This window comes from Aphelocoma coerulescens, chromosome 1 (assembly GCF_041296385.1).
Source record: "Aphelocoma coerulescens isolate FSJ_1873_10779 chromosome 1, UR_Acoe_1.0, whole genome shotgun sequence".
Classification (NCBI taxonomy): domain Eukaryota; kingdom Metazoa; phylum Chordata; class Aves; order Passeriformes; family Corvidae; genus Aphelocoma; species Aphelocoma coerulescens.
The window spans coordinates 38,452,211-38,469,001 of NC_091013.1; the positions used below are offsets into that span (position 1 = coordinate 38,452,211).

The 16,791-nt window shown below is 38.7% G+C and overlaps 1 protein-coding gene across 2 annotated transcripts; it reads right to left on the reverse strand.

Annotated features, from left to right (window-relative positions):
- Positions 1-1,037: 1,037 nt before the first annotated feature.
- Positions 1,038-15,503, reverse strand: ERCC5 (ERCC excision repair 5, endonuclease). 2 transcript variants are annotated; one of them, XM_069007519.1, is made up of 16 exons: positions 15,388-15,496; positions 15,132-15,249; positions 14,331-14,506; positions 13,707-13,822; positions 13,517-13,609; positions 12,661-12,721; positions 11,601-11,744; positions 10,534-10,741; positions 9,124-10,272; positions 8,531-8,751; positions 8,068-8,187; positions 6,369-6,582; positions 5,003-5,147; positions 3,985-4,187; positions 3,041-3,123; positions 1,038-1,702 (listed from the first exon to the last, which is right to left on the reverse strand). In XM_069007519.1, exons 2-16 carry the CDS (start codon positions 15,217-15,219, stop codon positions 1,148-1,150), a joined length of 3,576 nt encoding a protein of 1,191 aa, XP_068863620.1. In that variant the 5' UTR covers positions 15,220-15,249; positions 15,388-15,496; the 3' UTR covers positions 1,038-1,147. The 2 variants fall into 2 exon arrangements, with proteins under 2 accessions (XP_068863620.1, XP_068863630.1); XM_069007529.1 differs by lacking the exon at positions 3,041-3,123 and having other exon boundaries at positions 1,617-1,702; positions 3,968-4,187; positions 15,132-15,503.
- Between the last annotated feature and the right edge of the window lie 1,288 nt (positions 15,504-16,791).

The following is a 16,791-nucleotide window of genomic DNA, read 5'->3' on the forward strand; positions in this document are numbered from 1 at the left end:
ATGTTAACAAGTGATTTACAAAATAGTGCTGTAAACTGGTTGGACAGACTAAGAATTTGCTTAAAATGTTACAATCTTTTAGAAGAGTAGTATCAAAAGGGATGATTTTCACCCAGTATAAGCTGTACATGAAATATTAGACTCCCTGCAATTGTAAGGGCCAAATCCCATCCAGTTCACCTCAGTCGCACACCCATTAGAGGGATGATAATGTCTCACACAAAAATTTAATGCATGGACTTGTATTTCAAATAACAAAACAATGAGAAATGCAGCAGAAATATCAAATGAGAAGAAAAAAAAAAGAGGTATGAAGGACTAAAATGTAACGTACGAACACAAGACAGGTAGAATTACGTGCTTTTCCTCCTTAAACCACAGGAGCTAGAAGTAAATTTGATATTCAGAGAAGTGAGGCATGTGAGAAGTCTGAGCTTCACACTGTCACTCACAAATTAATCCAATGTGAGTGCTGCAACCAGGAGATACCTCTGAACATCACCTCTGTAAACAAATGTCTTTGGACACAGTCATGTAACTCCAAATCTAGAAACATGTGTTTTACATGCAGAACACAAACAATTGCTGAACATCAGATTATAGAAGGACTTACTGTACTGTATGTTTTTCCTTGAGATTTTTTGAGGGTTTGCATCATCTCTCTTCAATAAAAAACATTACTTTGGTCACAAAAAATTTTGAAACAGGCTTAGTCTTCTTTCCTCAGAAGGAAAGAAGTAAAAAACTGAACTTATTTTACTTCTCACACCACCTAGAAATAACCCAATTAAGTTTCAGAATTTCATTTAAATCTGAACTTAAGGAAAGAACAGATTGCAGGTGATTTTAACAGCTCTATTAAGTCAATTAGAATGCAAATAAATGGACAACATGCTTTGGCTTAATTTAAAAATCTGAAGCCTGGAAACTTCTATCAAGTGCAATCTCAGTCTTTCTGAGTAAATGTGCTAAAATTAGTGTTTTCATTGTTTAGAATTGCTTCTATTTAAGTTCTGGACAGAAAATGTGTGACAAAATGCATTAAAAATAGGGATAATTTATTATATTTTATAAGTAATTCATTAGAATATTTACAAAGCTCAAGTCAGAAAAATCACACAGTTTCTCTTTTTTAATTTTTTTTTCTTTAGGACATTTTATTTCTTATTCCTCTCTTGCTCCGCAATCTCTTTTTTCTGCCTCCAAACACAGGTTTGGCAGTCACCATGACTACATTTCCCAGGTCTTCATCCTCACCACTTGAGCTACTGCACCCCTTTTTCTCTTTGAGGTCTGCTGTCTCTGTTGCAGACATGTTTTTCCTCCTTTTGCTCTTGCCTAAATCTCTGCCCTTGGATTCCTCCACTGAGGAGTCACTAGAAGTTTCTGAAAGGTGCAAATTTCCAACAAAACCACCTCCATACAAAAATTCTTTTCTGGAATCTGAATGTTTTCTTCTCTTTCCACTCTGTACTTTTGTTGCCACAGCTTGATTTGCACCGCCTGCGGTACCTTCCCCTTTCCTTTTCCCAGGCTGTGTAAGTTCCACCTCTGTAACAGCAGTGGCTGTTTCCTGAATTTCATCATCTGCTTCTTTTTCCTTTCTCTTCAGACAAGTCACAGCTCTGCGCAGTCTCTGACTTTTAATAGCTTGTTTTTCATGCTGTTCTAGTCTGAAGAATGAATCAATTCGAAGCTGAGTCTATCAAAAATAAAACAGAAACACATTTGGAAATTTTTGTGATGGGAATTCAGTTGTAAGCTATGCTATAAAGCATCCAAAACTGAAGCAGGACAAAGGACTAATGAAATTAATACATATGCACATAAATGTGAACAGTAAGATGCATCATTATAGCAATACCCATACTTTATAATAAATTAGGCAACAAGAACCTTTACAGAAATTAATAATTAGCAAACTCTAGTGAGATTTCATAAATATTGTGCTGCTGGTGATTAGACATATGTTGCTATTGTCAACCCTAATACAGAGAATCTCTGTAGTGCTCTTAAGTATGTCCTTACAAACACATCCTTAGCTTCCAGCTGTTAAAGCAGAATGTTTACTAAGTAAATGCTCTAAGTGCACTTCCCATTTGTGCCTGCAAGTGCAAGAACAGGCAGGCTTTTGACTCAAGTTCATTGCACCACATGCTGCTACAGTATAAAGACTGAAGAGCAGAAGCAGTAGTCGTCACACCACGTGGATTTCTGCTATTCAGCCACAGCTAGGCTTTTTGTATAGGCTAAGCCAGTTGTTTACCTTATCCCTAAAATTGTCTAAGAGAGACAGACACTTCCAAAGGATATTCCAGTCAACCTGAAAGTATATTTATTTAACTACAGGGCTTTTGCTCCTTTTAGCGATACAGAGAACCTAGAACACTGGTTTAGACAAGGTATCTATCTTTTGTATGGCAAAAGGAGAAAAGAATCTGATAGTGGGGATCAACTTTACAACTGACTTTGATAGCTATCACAGCAGGCATCACTATTCACTTTCAAGTGTAATTAAAGTTGACAGAACATTTATTTGGAAATTAGAGTAATATTATTAATGGGCTCAACAGTTCAGTCTGCACTCCTCCTCAAAGGATGTGTACAGCATCCAATGGGCAGTATCACTTCACCAAATGGGCAGTATCACTTCACCAAAATTTCAGGGGCACCTTTATAAATATTTTTTAGAGACAGCACAGTCTTCTAGAAGTACTGAATTTGCTTGAGGTACCTGTAGCTTCCACTATGTCCAGAACAAACAGCAGCCTGGACTTGAGATAGGTGCTTGATAGGTAAGAAAACTTGAAACCCACAATTGAAATTATGCAGAGTCCCTCACAGCACACTCAAATCATACAGAAATGAATTCTAGAGAAGCAAGCTCAGTGACTTTAAAAAAAACAAATACATAAAAAGATTAAAAACCAAAGCCCAGCTTCTGTGAAAGATTTTACTTCAAAGCCTTACTGTTCTTTTCAGAACACTTCTCTCGCAATTTTCCAGTTACCCTTAAACTACAGGTAGGTTTTTACTTCACCTGCTGCAAATTCAGCTGTTTCATCACAGGCAAAAGGATTCCATCTATCTTTGTCCTAGTCCAGCCAAAGTGATCCTTGCAGAATGTGCAGGAAGTTAAGGAACTTTACAAAATGGCTATTACTAGTATTTTGTAAACACATAAAATTAAAATCTCTTACATAAACAATGTCTGGAAGAAAGTTGCTCCACTACAAAGCTTTTTCTACTACAAAATCAGTCAAAAGACTCTCAGTTAAAACAACATATCACAATCACGCTGCTACATCTCCATTAGTTGCAGAACTTTTTCTCTTTTGATATTTTAGAAATATCAACATTTCTAAAAGTACGTCTCAGTGAAGACAGAACTTTCTTTGGCTAAATGGTATTGCCTATAAACAAACCTTATTTTTACATTTGCACCCACTGGAAGTTTCATTTACTGTTTAAAACACTTAGCTCTGCATTCATTGCCATCTACTTTTCAACAGTCAGCTGCAGCTCAGACTGCAACAGAAGCAAAAGGCAGACATTATTGGAAGAAATGCAAGGAATAACTAGGGATAAAGTGCAGACTGAAACACCATTTCTGTCTAGGCTTTAACGCTTACTTGTGAGAAATGGCAAACATGCATAGGGAGTGTACAAACAATCCCACTCTAAGCTGAGAAACAGGCAAAGGGCAGTTACAGAAATATAACATCACAACAAACTAGTCAGTTCAGCTACAAGGTTCTCCATGCATGCAAAGTGAGGCAGCCCACTCTCTCAGGAGGGCAGATCAGCCCTGAGTGCCACACACACATAGCTGCATTCCCTTCCATTCCAGAGCTGGTATCATTTTAGGGGAGCACATGCAGACAGGGCTTGGGGCCCCTTACAGCAAAGAGATGTTAAGAACTTGGCACTCTATTACTGACTCCTTATGAACTTTGAGTACTTTTACCTAACAAGTAAAAGGATATTCCCTGATCTGCTCTACATCGGGCTTTCCCCAGGTGAACGAACCCCTTGACTCATCTACCACAGGTTTCAGGTATGCTTCTGCCACTGCTGGATTTGGGAAACCTGAATAAAGCTCTAGCTCTCGCAGCTTCTTCTTGACCTTGGTATCACGTGGATTAGGCCTCAGTTTCTTATTCTTCTGAGCCTCATTCCACCACTCACTGAAAAACAGAGAAAATTATTAATTGGCCTCATAAAATAAAATTGGAAATATCAAAAGCCACCATGCTAATTTCAATAGCCTTAGTCTCCCTACTTCACTTACTACAAGAGATGAGGTATAAAATTTCCCAATGAAAGATGGCCAAAGGGAAAAATAATCTTGAAAGTAGAAAAGACAAAACACACACATACAGCCATTGTAAGCTACAGTAGCAAACATCACCTGGATTCCCCATAAGCTGCTAAACAGAAGGCCCCAACTTCAGCCTCACTTGCAGAGGTTGCTCCACACACAATGATCATTTTTGGAGGTTTTTTGGTATGCAAGGAAAAGAAAGGGAAAAAAAAAGACTTCTAACCATCCTTGCCATTGCAAATACAGCTGCCTTGGCCCTCTTCAGATCTTGTTCTTGCCCACACCCTACCTGCCTGTCGCTTTCCAGGTCATCCATTCCTCACTCAAGTCCCCCTTCTCTATGAGCAAGCTACAGCAACCTCTCAGCAAGCCAGGGAGAGTGAACCTCTGCTCCACTATGGATCCAAGTCTCCAATGAACTCTGAGACAGATGCACAATTTTACAGCTGTTCTGCTGTCTTCATTTGTCTCACCATGATTGCTATATCAACTTGTCACCTTATCTGCCTGTCATTCCAAACAGTGATACAATGGAGTCACATTTTAGAGCTAACTTAGTCCCATTAATGATACTCAATGATGGTCATATGTTTTGCTGCATGCTTAAGCATCAGAGAAGCATATTCACTAATAATCACAATATGGAGATACAGAAAAGCAAAACATGACAAAACATACGCGAATTTTAAGAGAGGTTCCAAGCCATGCCCAGGAAATTCATTCAAAATCTCCATCGCTGTTACAAAGCCAACATTTGGGATTCCCTCAGTGTAGTCACTTCCAAGCAAGTACGCCAAATTAATTAGCTTGCTTCTATCTAACCCTGAAAAAGAAAGTGTGTTGATTCAGCATCTATTATCTTACAAATTAAAAAATATTATCTGAAAGGCAAAAACTGAGAGGAACACAAAGGCATTAACTCCGTAAAATTATATTTAATTCAACATCAGAATTTGCTAAAGTATATTCTGGAGCAGTATCAATATGCCCCTGCTAGCTCAAGTACCAGTAATTGTGCTACCTTGGCAAATACATCTTGCCAAAATGAAAATGTTTCATTGGACATCAGGAGGAATTTTTCCATGGAAATGGTTGTTATACATTAGAATGCACTGTGCATTGAGGTGTTAAGAGTCACCATCCCTGGAAGTGTTCAAGAAACAACTGCATGTGGCACTCAGTGCCATGGTCTAGCTGACAAGGTGGTGATCAGACAAACATTGGACTTGATGATCTCAGAGGTCTTTTCCAATCTGAATAATTCTGTGATTCTGTAATTTCAAAATTCGGGGTTGTTAAGAGATTTTTTTTTTACATTTATTTAATCCAGTTACTGTCCTGTTCTCATCTAATGCTGACCTGAATTCAGTAATGCCAGAATCCAATAAAAACATTCTGGTTGAATTCTAGTCCATAATATCAATGCCTCTGCTTACTAGAAGTGTTCCTCAACTGGGAGCCTTTTGCTCTGTGCTGGTACTACTAGTAGAGAAGAGCGTGTGAAATAGCCCTAAAGAAGGAAGAACTCAGCTGACCGCTTCTATTTGATAGGCTATAAGGTCTGGGGCAACCAGATTGATTTTTAGTCAGATTCAAGAGTCTAAATTTGAAAAAAAAATTTTTTTTTAAATTCCACACAGCAAAGGAGGGATGTGAGTCTAACACAAAGCAAGACCACCATCACACTAGTCATGATATCCATCAGCTGTCCAGTTAAAAGAATTTCTGCAGTGCATGGGAAAGAAGGAGAAGCACAAGACTGCAGCGCAATGTGACATAAAGACTGACGATGACTATTTTTTCCCAATAAACAAATAAAAGATTTGGCTTATCACATTAAAACCAGTTAAAAATCACAGACATGCTTTTACAGCAATCCTTTCCAATTAAGCTCCAGTAGCATAATCAAGTAGGGGAAAAATATTTCATTCAAAGAACAGACATTGTAATAAGAGACACAAAATTCTGTAGAGAATACAATTTCAAAGAGACAGATGATGGAGCTGTCTTATTAAAGTTTAACAAATCAATACCTCAGGCTTACCTAGCTGGTTCTGAAAGTCAACATACTGATAATATTCTACATATTTGTTCTGACTGAAGAAATTTTTATAAACATGTCGTGCACCAAACAACCAAACATCACTGTCATCAGTGATTGTCCCAGAGGTCTGATCAGTAAGGTCCAGTACGGCACACTGTGCCTCTGCCTCCATCGGAGCTTCAATATACGGAATGCCAAACAGACGGAGGAGCTCCTGTAGGATGGAAGGAAAACAGTTAATAATTCATCTAAAGAATTAACTTCTAATATACTTCTGCTTGACTCCAAACTGCTAGACTCAAACTTGGGAGTTATTTAATATTTGACAACAAATATTAAACTTCCGGTAAAAAGTGCCAAGCTCAGTTAAGTCAAGGGGGAATTCCCACTCAACTCCTCTCAGGCAGACAGTGCCATGTAAGTCAAGCACCACTTAAGGACACTTTTACCACACAGTTTGAGAATCTTCCATCTTAATTACACAAGCATACTTAAGTATTGTTTTCCACAGCAAGGAGAAAACTCCATGCATTACAATTATGTGGGCTCCATGAAAGAAAGATGCAGATTAAATTAAAAAAGTAAAATAAAAATATTCATGTTTAAAAAAGGATTTGGTCATCACTTTATCTAAGAAAGTAGTATGAAAGCATATGAGAAACACTCATATCAAGCAGGAAACTGGGAAGACTAATCATTCCTTGGATAGTGTTTTGATATGCCTCTACTTTGATGCATTTTTGCTTTTATGGGATACATTACATAACCTCAGTTAAATATCCCACATGCACTAGTTTTACAGACTTGTGCTAGTTATACAAGTCTGGATTACATTCTTCACTCAGATGGCTTTTGAGGCTTGACAGAATCAGTCTCAAGACTTTAAATTTTTACTGTAATTAAGAATAAAAGCACAAGATCAAAAGACAATTATAATGGTGTGCCTACAATTACATGGCATATAATATTGCAACAGCAATCTACTGGCCTTTAAAAAAATCACCTGAAGAAACAAGTATGTGCAAATATTTAACCAAGATTAAAATATCATTTTAAAACTACCTAAACTGTCCCATTAAGGAAAAAAAATAAAAGCATTTACATATTTCTCAGAATTAATTTGTTAGCATAAGTTTATTACATCACAGACACTATCACTAGTCTACTATATTTTGGGTATGTTAACCCAAACATATTGTATTAAACCTTGAAACACTGACACAAAACTAAGAGGCTTATTCAGGCATTACTGGTAAGTGTCCTTTTAATTGCTTACTCAGGGCATAAAACTATACAGACTTCTTGTAATTTTTTACCTTTTAATCCCTAGGAGAAATCACAGCTTACCTAACACACAAACTGCATCAATTATTTGTTGCTGAATATAGCTTCCTAAAATTTTTTGTTCATTTTGCACCTTTCACAAAAACAGGCAAAAATCAAACTGGCCCAAGCTTCAAAAGTTGGTGCTTAAAAGATATACTGACTTATCCATAACTATATTATTATTTTATAATGTTATAACACTTACTTAAAATTACTGACTTGAAGATTACCTCTACTCTTTCAGTATTTTAAATCAAGCAAACTGAAGAAAACAAGCTCTTAAGAGGAAGAAAAGGTGCCTTATAACTAAGCTTTTGAGTAAATGACTGGGGTGGAGGAAGCAACCAAATCAAAATGACTCAACAAATACTACCTGGCTTTCCAAGAACATCTGTCCTGTTACAGAAGCAGCAACACGTTCCTGCTGCTGTTTTTGAGACTGAAGCGTATTCTGCTCAGCAGAAAGGTCCTTTTCTAATTCTTCTAGTTCTTCCTGAAAATATAAACCAAGATTTTTATTATTTCAATAGTTCAGGTATACTTAGTAAAGTAAAGCACTAAGTCTCTTCCATTAATTCATACTAGGAAGTTGTTAGTTTCTCTAATGGAGCAAATTCTAAGACTAGAGATGGCTCTAGTCATCAATGTGCTAAAACCTTGAAATTTTCCTTTGATTTTAGGGAGAGAGATCTTTAAAGAAAGATCAGTTCCCATACAATTAGATACATACGTGAGAAAGAAATGAAACAATAAGCAGCTGTCCAATAGTTTTCCTTAACAACTAGTTGGAGACAAAGCACTCCATTACAAGCTCAAAACAAGAAACAAGAATTTACCAAACTGATGTCTTGCCACTCATCCACTGCATCTTTACCATCAGCTTCTCTTTCAACATTCTGAATGTTTCCCAACTGCACTTCATCAGACTCCTTCAGCAAGTCCTGTGTGACAACATCAGGTCTGTCTGTCTCCACTTCTGGAAGTGCCGTTTCATCACCATATTTAGTAGGAAATTCAGCCTCATTACTGATTTCAGCATCCACTTCAATAAAGCTTCCTATCAAAGGAAAATAGAGACTTGTACACATTTTTAACTTGGGCAGTGACTTTTTTCTTCTATATGCAGCACATAAATATAAGGATTGTGAAATTACATAAACCAAGTGGCTGACTTTATGTTAATATACCTGTTAAGGTCAATGTACACAACATGCTTTCCTGACTCTCCATATTCTATACTCAGGTTTCAATAATAACATGTGACACCAAAGGAAAAAATATAGCTCAGCTTTTCTTCCTGCCTCCTACATAGTTGGGAGTAGATGTATTTTAGAGCATTTCTTACAAGCAGGAAAGGTTACATTCAAATGACTACAAATACAATATTGTCCTATTTTCTTATCTTTTTACACAATTAAAAAGCACATACCATCAGAATCACTGTCTTCAGACTGTGACATCCCTTCTCTTTCCTCCTCATGATCTCTTGCTCCTGGAAAAAAACTAATATCCCCAGATACATTTTCCGCTGTTTGGGAAATTACTTCCTGTGTATTTTCAGACATTTTCAAGTTTTCCTCATCTTTAGAAACGTCTGTTGTTTCAGCATGAATCAAAGCCTCTGTACCAGTTTGCACAGGGGAACAGCTTGGCTTCTGCATACACAAATTCATATCCTTATCTCCCAGAGACTTTAAGTCTATTTTGGAACCATTTTTTTCTTTGTCTAAGTCTTCATTGCCTTTTCTAGTATTGTCAATATAAGAACAATTTTCAACTCTGGACACACTGGTATCCTTTGGTGAAATATGATTCTCAGAACCATTTTCTTCCTTGTCTACATCTTCTGTGTCTTTTATAGTATTGTCAACATAAGTTTCAGCTATAGACATACTGGTGTCCTTGGGTGCAATATGATTTTCTGAATCATTTTCCTCTTTGTCTGTATCTTCTTTGCCTTTCCTAGAATTTTCAATAGCAGAATAATTTTCATCTCTAGATATACCAGTGTCTTTGGGTGTAACATGACGTTTTTCCAACTCCTGACTTTTCTGTTTAAATTCAGCATCTTGCATAGTCACTTGGATTGATGAATGAATTGTAGCTGTAGGAATGTTTTTTCCCTCTTTAACTTCAGCAGTCTGCTCTTCCTCATCTGAGCTACTAAGCAGAAAATCTTTCACTTCTGGTCTTTCTGACAGTACTCCATCAATTGCAGCAGTAACAACTTCCTCCCTTTTATCATCTTCACTCAGAGCTTGCTGAATTGCCCGCAGTGTTCTTGGGGACACACTGCCTTCCTCTGATACAAATTGGTCCATGCTCAATTGCCCTGCATCCACTTCTTCTTCTGAGCTGCTTTCTACCATGGCTGCCTGGATAGCAAGCAAAGTCCGAGGAGAGGGGGGTGCTGCCACCACACTGTCATCTTTCTCTGTCTGCATCTTGTCAGATGCAGCCAGCTTTGCATTAGCAGGAGATTCATTGATTTTATTTAATTTAGTCAATTCATGCATTTTTGATGAGGGTCCTGCAGTAGTTTCCAAGCCTCTACTCATAGCTTCTTTTGCTTGAATACCTGAAAGAAAGTTTTGTGTTGAAAAATACTCCTTTAAAACAACATTCCATTTTACATAATGAACATCACTATATAAAGATTAATAAACCACTTTTCTGTAGATTTACAGATCACAGTTAATGATGTATAACAGTAATGCACATTTCATACAAAGTACTGGCTACATGCACCAACAAACAATATTGAGGTTTTTCTTAAAAATACCAGTTGCTGAGTGTACACTCCAAACAACAGGTTTTACAAAATTAAGACCTGACATACCCTTTATCAGAATATAGTGAGAAGTCTCTTCAGAGACCACCCTCCTTGATTCCACTTCTTTCACAAAACCACCTTCATTTTCATATTGTGTTTGGATTTCACCCGAGTGCTGTTGATTCATTTCTTTTTGTACATTTTCTATGCACCGATTGAGGTTGCTTTTTTTAAGCAAACCCCTAAGCTGGTACTGGGAAAAGTCATTGGAGTCCTCAAAAAAACAAAACAAAACAAAACAAAAAACAAAACAAAGAAGTCAATTGAAATAAAACACCCCTTTTAAGCAAGTTGAATTCCCACATTCTGGAAGAGTGTGGGAATTGTTTGAAGAGTTCCTTTAAACAGCTAACATTTGTCTTTCACTGGCTGCTGCACTCCAAAGTAACAGCGATACTACACTGGCAACACACAACAATTCTAAAAGGTACCTGTAGCTCTGAGTGCTGGCTAAACAGGAGACCTCGATTTTGTGACCAATAAAACTTAGCTGGTTATCAGACCTCACCCCCACCCTAAAAAAAAGGCAATTAAAAGAGAATCCACACGTGGATCACTTTAAAATGATGATTCTTAGCTTACACTTGGACACAAGCCATCATTTGATCTGATATATATTGGACTTTCAAGATCTCACTGTAGAAGTGGCACTATAGGATTCCCCACTTCTCTCTGAACAGCATCAACACATCTGCCTAAGTTACAAAAGCCTTTTCCCAGCTCCCAGCTCCTCTAACAACATCAGGGTTTGGAATTGAAGCCACGTTCATTCTGTCTGGTTCATCCACACCAGGAGCATGTTCTGCAACCTTGGGCATCATGCTGATGAGGCATGAAACACAGCATGATTTTTAACATTTTTGCCAGATGGAATTAGCTCTGCTAATTTTAGTGCAAATCAAGAGATAAGGCTGTTAAGAGTCATTATCTCATTGAGGTTTTTTTCTCCTGAAGGTAACATCTTTTATTAAATAGTCCAGGGTGTAAAGCTTTCCAGATGTAGTACTCTTTCTTCATCTGCATTAATGGCAACAGCTCCATTCTGATGTCTTGAAAGCTGTTTTAAATATTACCTCTGGCATTGCTTCAAACAATGTTCTTCTTCGCTTCGTAAGTTCTTTAATGTCAGTCAAGATCTCATGTTTTATTTCTGGAGGCAGTTTGTGGAAATCTTCTGATTCAATATCTATAGAATAAGGATTTTCACATAACTGTTCCTATAAAAATAGAAAACAACAATACATATTTTATGTATTGCTGCACAGCACAACAAAAATACTAAAATATTTAGAGCATCATTCAAAACAAGACAAAAAAAAAACCAAAAGAACTTTGTTGCTACTTCCCATATAGTGAGGAAAACAAGAAAAAAAAAAGTAACTACTATGTAATAAAATAATGTTAAGTAGCTCATTATTGATGTACAATATACAGAGAAACTTGGTTTTATTCTTTTTACAAAAAGATACTTAGTATAAATCACAGAAGCAGGTCATATAGCCTCAGCTAATCTGATTTTATCCTTCTAAGAGGTTCTCCTTCTGAATGAGAACAACTTCAAAGATAAACAGTCTTTCCAAGAATTTTTTCTGGGTTTTTTTTCTATTGATGAAAGCAGAGATAATTTTATTATTTATTATGTCTTCTTCTTAGGTTATATATTTCTCTTCTCCTCTTCCTATCAGATCAGCACATCAGAAGCAAATACAGAATTTATCTGTGAAAACTAAAGTACTGACGTTCTTCAACATCAGTTCATACTTGGAGAAGCACAGGAATTTTGTTTAATATGCTGTCTTTTACTTGCATACACGTGCTCAAATGCATGCATTTCATCTGCATTGTTGCAAAAACCAATGTCTTCTCCACATGTTCAGAGGAAGTAGTAAAAAGAAAGAAAAAAAAAAAGAGTACCAGAAGAATTTTCTATTCTGCTGTATTCCAGTGGAGAAATTACATTTATATTTCCTCATTAATAGGAATTCTTAGAGCACTTGTTTGCTTGTAAGTAATGCTATAGTAAGACCTATATCTCCAAACAACTGGATTTTTTAAGTGCATTGTTTGTCTTTTAAGCATAGCATATGAATGAGAAGATAGTTCACAGTAACAAGGCAACTAGGTTGCACATACTTGCAACATCATTTTTTGGCTCATTCTCATTTGCCATTCTTTTTCTTCCTCCTCCTCTGAGCTAAAAAACACAAAAAGAAAACAAAAGGTATAGATATTCACCCAGGGAAATAGAGTTTCTATTTTAAGCAAAAAGACATTAGTTCATCCTTTTGCTGGTTAAGTACAAAAATTCACATCATCAAACATATATATATATATATATATATATATATATATACACACACACATACAAATACATGCACAGGTCAAAAAGATCTGAACAGAAAGTAAGAAGGCAAACTTATGTCACTTAAAACTCAATTGGGACAACTGCTGCTGTTTAGATTATGACACAATTCTTAACTGGTCAGCATTTGAAGTTTATAAAAGTACAGATGTGAAAAGAGTGACCCACAGGGCAGCTTCACATTCTCACTGGGTGTTATTTAAGAAGATGTCACAGGTGTGACAAGTACAGACAAAGCCTGCCTCTGCTGAACATGTCAACACAAAACAGAATCAAGCTGCCACACAGGCAGCAGCCACCCAAGCTTGAACAATCAGTCAGTCCCATTTAGTTGTACGGACATGGCCACAGAGACTGAGGTAGAACTTTCATCCTTATGCATGAATCCAGTGTAGAAATTTAATCTGTGGGCTGAAAGCTTCTTCTGTCACCTTCCCATAAATAACTAGAAGGCTTATGTATCCAAAAAGAAACTGAAATAAAATATAAATTAAAGAAATATACTTTATATATATATTACAGTGTCTCATAGGTCAAAGGCCTCTCATCTCCATCAAAAAATGTGGTTTATACTTTTATCCAAGTTTATTAAAAGCCATTTAATCTATTTTTTTTAATTTTACCTACCTGTTCTTCTCTTCATTCTCTAAAGCAGGCAATACATACATATCATCAATTCCTTCTCTTCGAACTTGTGTAATACTGGGCAAAGCTTCATTGCTTAGGGAAAAAAAAGAAAAAAACAAAACAGCAGTTAACAACGTCAAAAAGACTTACTGTCACTTATAAACAAGGGAAAAATAATTTTTATTCTTGCCTTTTGCCTGTAAGAGCAGTTTTGATAATGTGTCTCTTCAAAAGTGTTTTCAAGAGTTTCTCTGTAGTTTTCCTGGAATCATTGATGGCAATTTCCTTTCTTTGTCTTCGCTTAGCCTATGAAAATAAGATTACACCAACAATATTTTGCTCGATGCTGAAGATGCACATCCAGTGAATCCCTGTTAAAATTCTGTGCTGAACCTAGGAGCTACTCCTAACTCATCCTACACCAAGGGGGACAGAGTCTTTAGAACCTCTAAATCTATATCCATTTCCTCTGTGGGACTCAGGAATAACTTTCAGCTTCTGGGTACAAGCATTTGCAGAGCTGAGTTCAGGTCCATTCCGGAGCACAAGCCAGGCTTGAACCATCATCTATTTCTCTGCAACTTGGCTCCTATGCAAATCAAACCTGCCTATATCAAAAGAGAGCTGCTGCATCTTCCAAGAGCTAACCCAGGCTGGAACTGCAAAGGACACCTCCACAGGGGTGGACTTCAATCCTCCATCCCGAGAGCTCAAAAGCATAAGCAGAACAACAGGAAGGACATTGAAAATGGCTACTTACTATCAGCAGACCTACATCCTCTTTTGTATTGCAGTGACTCAAAAAGGTACTTACCAAGGTTTGTCTCTTCAGAAGAGGTGCTTCTCCATCAAAAACAAAGACGGGTCGAATCCGGAAAAACAGTAACTTGCAGAGTCGATGGAACAGAGTGAGGAGGTGAGCATTCCGTACAGAAATACCGCTACGATCTCTGGCTCCCTTTATTGCTTGGTTCAACCAAATACTGATATCTTAAAGAACTACTGAGAGGAAAAAATGTGTTCTCTTACACATATACCACATTGGGAGTTCCTATAAAGCGCACAGATTTGACTGAGTGTCTTTTGCCCACGGCTCCAGGTTTGTCTTATCAAAACTGAGATTATCCAAATAGCTATGAACCTAGAAAAAGAACAAATCATTGCCCCTATTTCCCTGCACAAAAAGCAGAGTGGAACCAAAAGTGCAGCAAATACCTCCCCAGTTATTTTTACAGGTAAATGAAGGGTAACTTCCTTCCACGTCTTTCCAGAATTTAACCAAGAATACAGGATAGGAAAGCTGATGCGTAAGTATAAAACTTTTTCATCTTGTAGTCCTACTGAGAGCAGCATATTTATTTATAAAGTGCAAAATTCTATAGTCCAACACTTGTATAATGAACCTGTTAAAAAAAGTCTTATTTTTTAAAAGATGAAAATAAAAGAGCTTAGTATTTCACATACTATAAAGTAAAACGCCCACTTACCAGAACGCTGGCAATTTAAAGGTAATAATAATAAAAATAATAAAAAGATAATCACTTATAAATAAGGGAAAGAGTTAAAATAATCTCCCTTGCAATTTCGGTTCCCCAGCTTTACTTTTAAAGGATACCAACAGCAAGAATTTTCCCTTCCAGCGTTTCTGGGTTTATGGGTCTCCCGGTGCATTCGAGCAGCTTCCAAAGTCCTTGAACTCCCATTGTCCTTTCTTAGCTGCTTCGAGAGAAAACCTATGAGGCACAAAAGAAGGAATAGCCCAAAGACTACACGGCCCGCGACTGCTTTATTAATTCAAACAGAAATAACGAGGCAGCTGCTCGGGCTGGGATGGCCAGGGGCAGGGCCAGGCGGGGGTCGCGGTCCCGGACCTGCGGCGGGGAGCAGATCCTGGCGCAGGGACGCGGAAGGGACGCGGAAGGGAGACCCCACCGTCCGCGGCCTCCCCGCGCCCCGAGCGCAGGCCCCACACGGCGCAGCCCCGCGGGCCGCCGGGAGCCGCCGTGCGCGGGGCGGAGCCGACGCGGGGCCCGGCCCGGGAGCGGCCGCCCACAGCCCGCCCCGCACACCGGGGCCGGGCGGCTCCCAGCGCCCGTTCTCCAGCTTCGGCAGCACCGCGCTTCCTGGGGCCGGCGGGCTCCTCGGCTGCCTGAAGGAGAGCCTAGCGCCAAACAGCAGAGAGTAACAGAATCAATTATGTTGGAAAAGGTCTCTCTGAGATCATCAAGTCCAACCTGTGACCGAACGTCGCTTTGTCAACTAGACCATGATCTAAGTCCCACGTCCAGTTTTTCCTTAAACACTCCAGGGACGGTGACTGCACCACCTCCCTGGGCAGTCCCTTCCAATATCTAATCACCCTTTCTGTGAAGAAATTCCCTTATGTCCAGCCTAAACCTCACCTGGTGGAGCTTGAGCTCCTCTCATCCTGTCACTTGTTACCTGGGAGAAGAGGCCGATCGCCACCTGGCTACAGCCTCCTTTCAGACTGTTGTAGAGAGTGATAAGGTTGCCCCCGAGCCTCCTCCAGGCTAAACAACCCCAGCTCCCTCAGCCGCTCCTCACAGGATGTGTGCTCCAGACCCTTTACTAGCTTTATCACCATTCTCTGGTTGGAGAATGAAAAAAGTCTCCCGTCCCAGAACAAAAGCCCACAATGCAGACCAAAAGCAGTCCTATTTTTTCCACCCCCGAACATGACTGCCCCTGCAGCCTGTGCTCTCTTTGTTCTGGCCCGACCATAGCCCCAGTGCCCCTCACTGCATGTACCCCATGACCTGGGAATCCCTAGGGAAAGCTCCCTGCAGCACAACCCCAAGGACACCCACCTGGCTCCTGCTAGTGCTGGAAGAATCCGTACTACATACTCCGTGGATGAAGTGTGACAGTCTCCAACCCAAGAGCAAAATAACTGTACAGCCAGAATTTCATCACAATCTATTTAAGCAGAGCAGCCAGCTACCATCAGAGGAGAGACCCTGTTTCTCAGTGCAACTATCACTATTAAGCAAAAGTTATGAGACACACATGTAACTCTGGCTATGTTAAGTCCTAAATCCCCTAAAGAACACAGCTCAAGTACTCTAAATAAAGCTGAATCCTCTGCCCAACCTCAGCTTGCAAAAACAGGGTCTGAAAACAGTTGATCTGGAAAATAAAGTTTCAAAACCTATGGGTTTTGTTCAGTCATGAGGCTGCAGACTTTGAGAAATTAAACATTAGAAGTCACAGGGCGGCACAGAGCACCACTTTTCATGACTCAAGAGATCCTACCT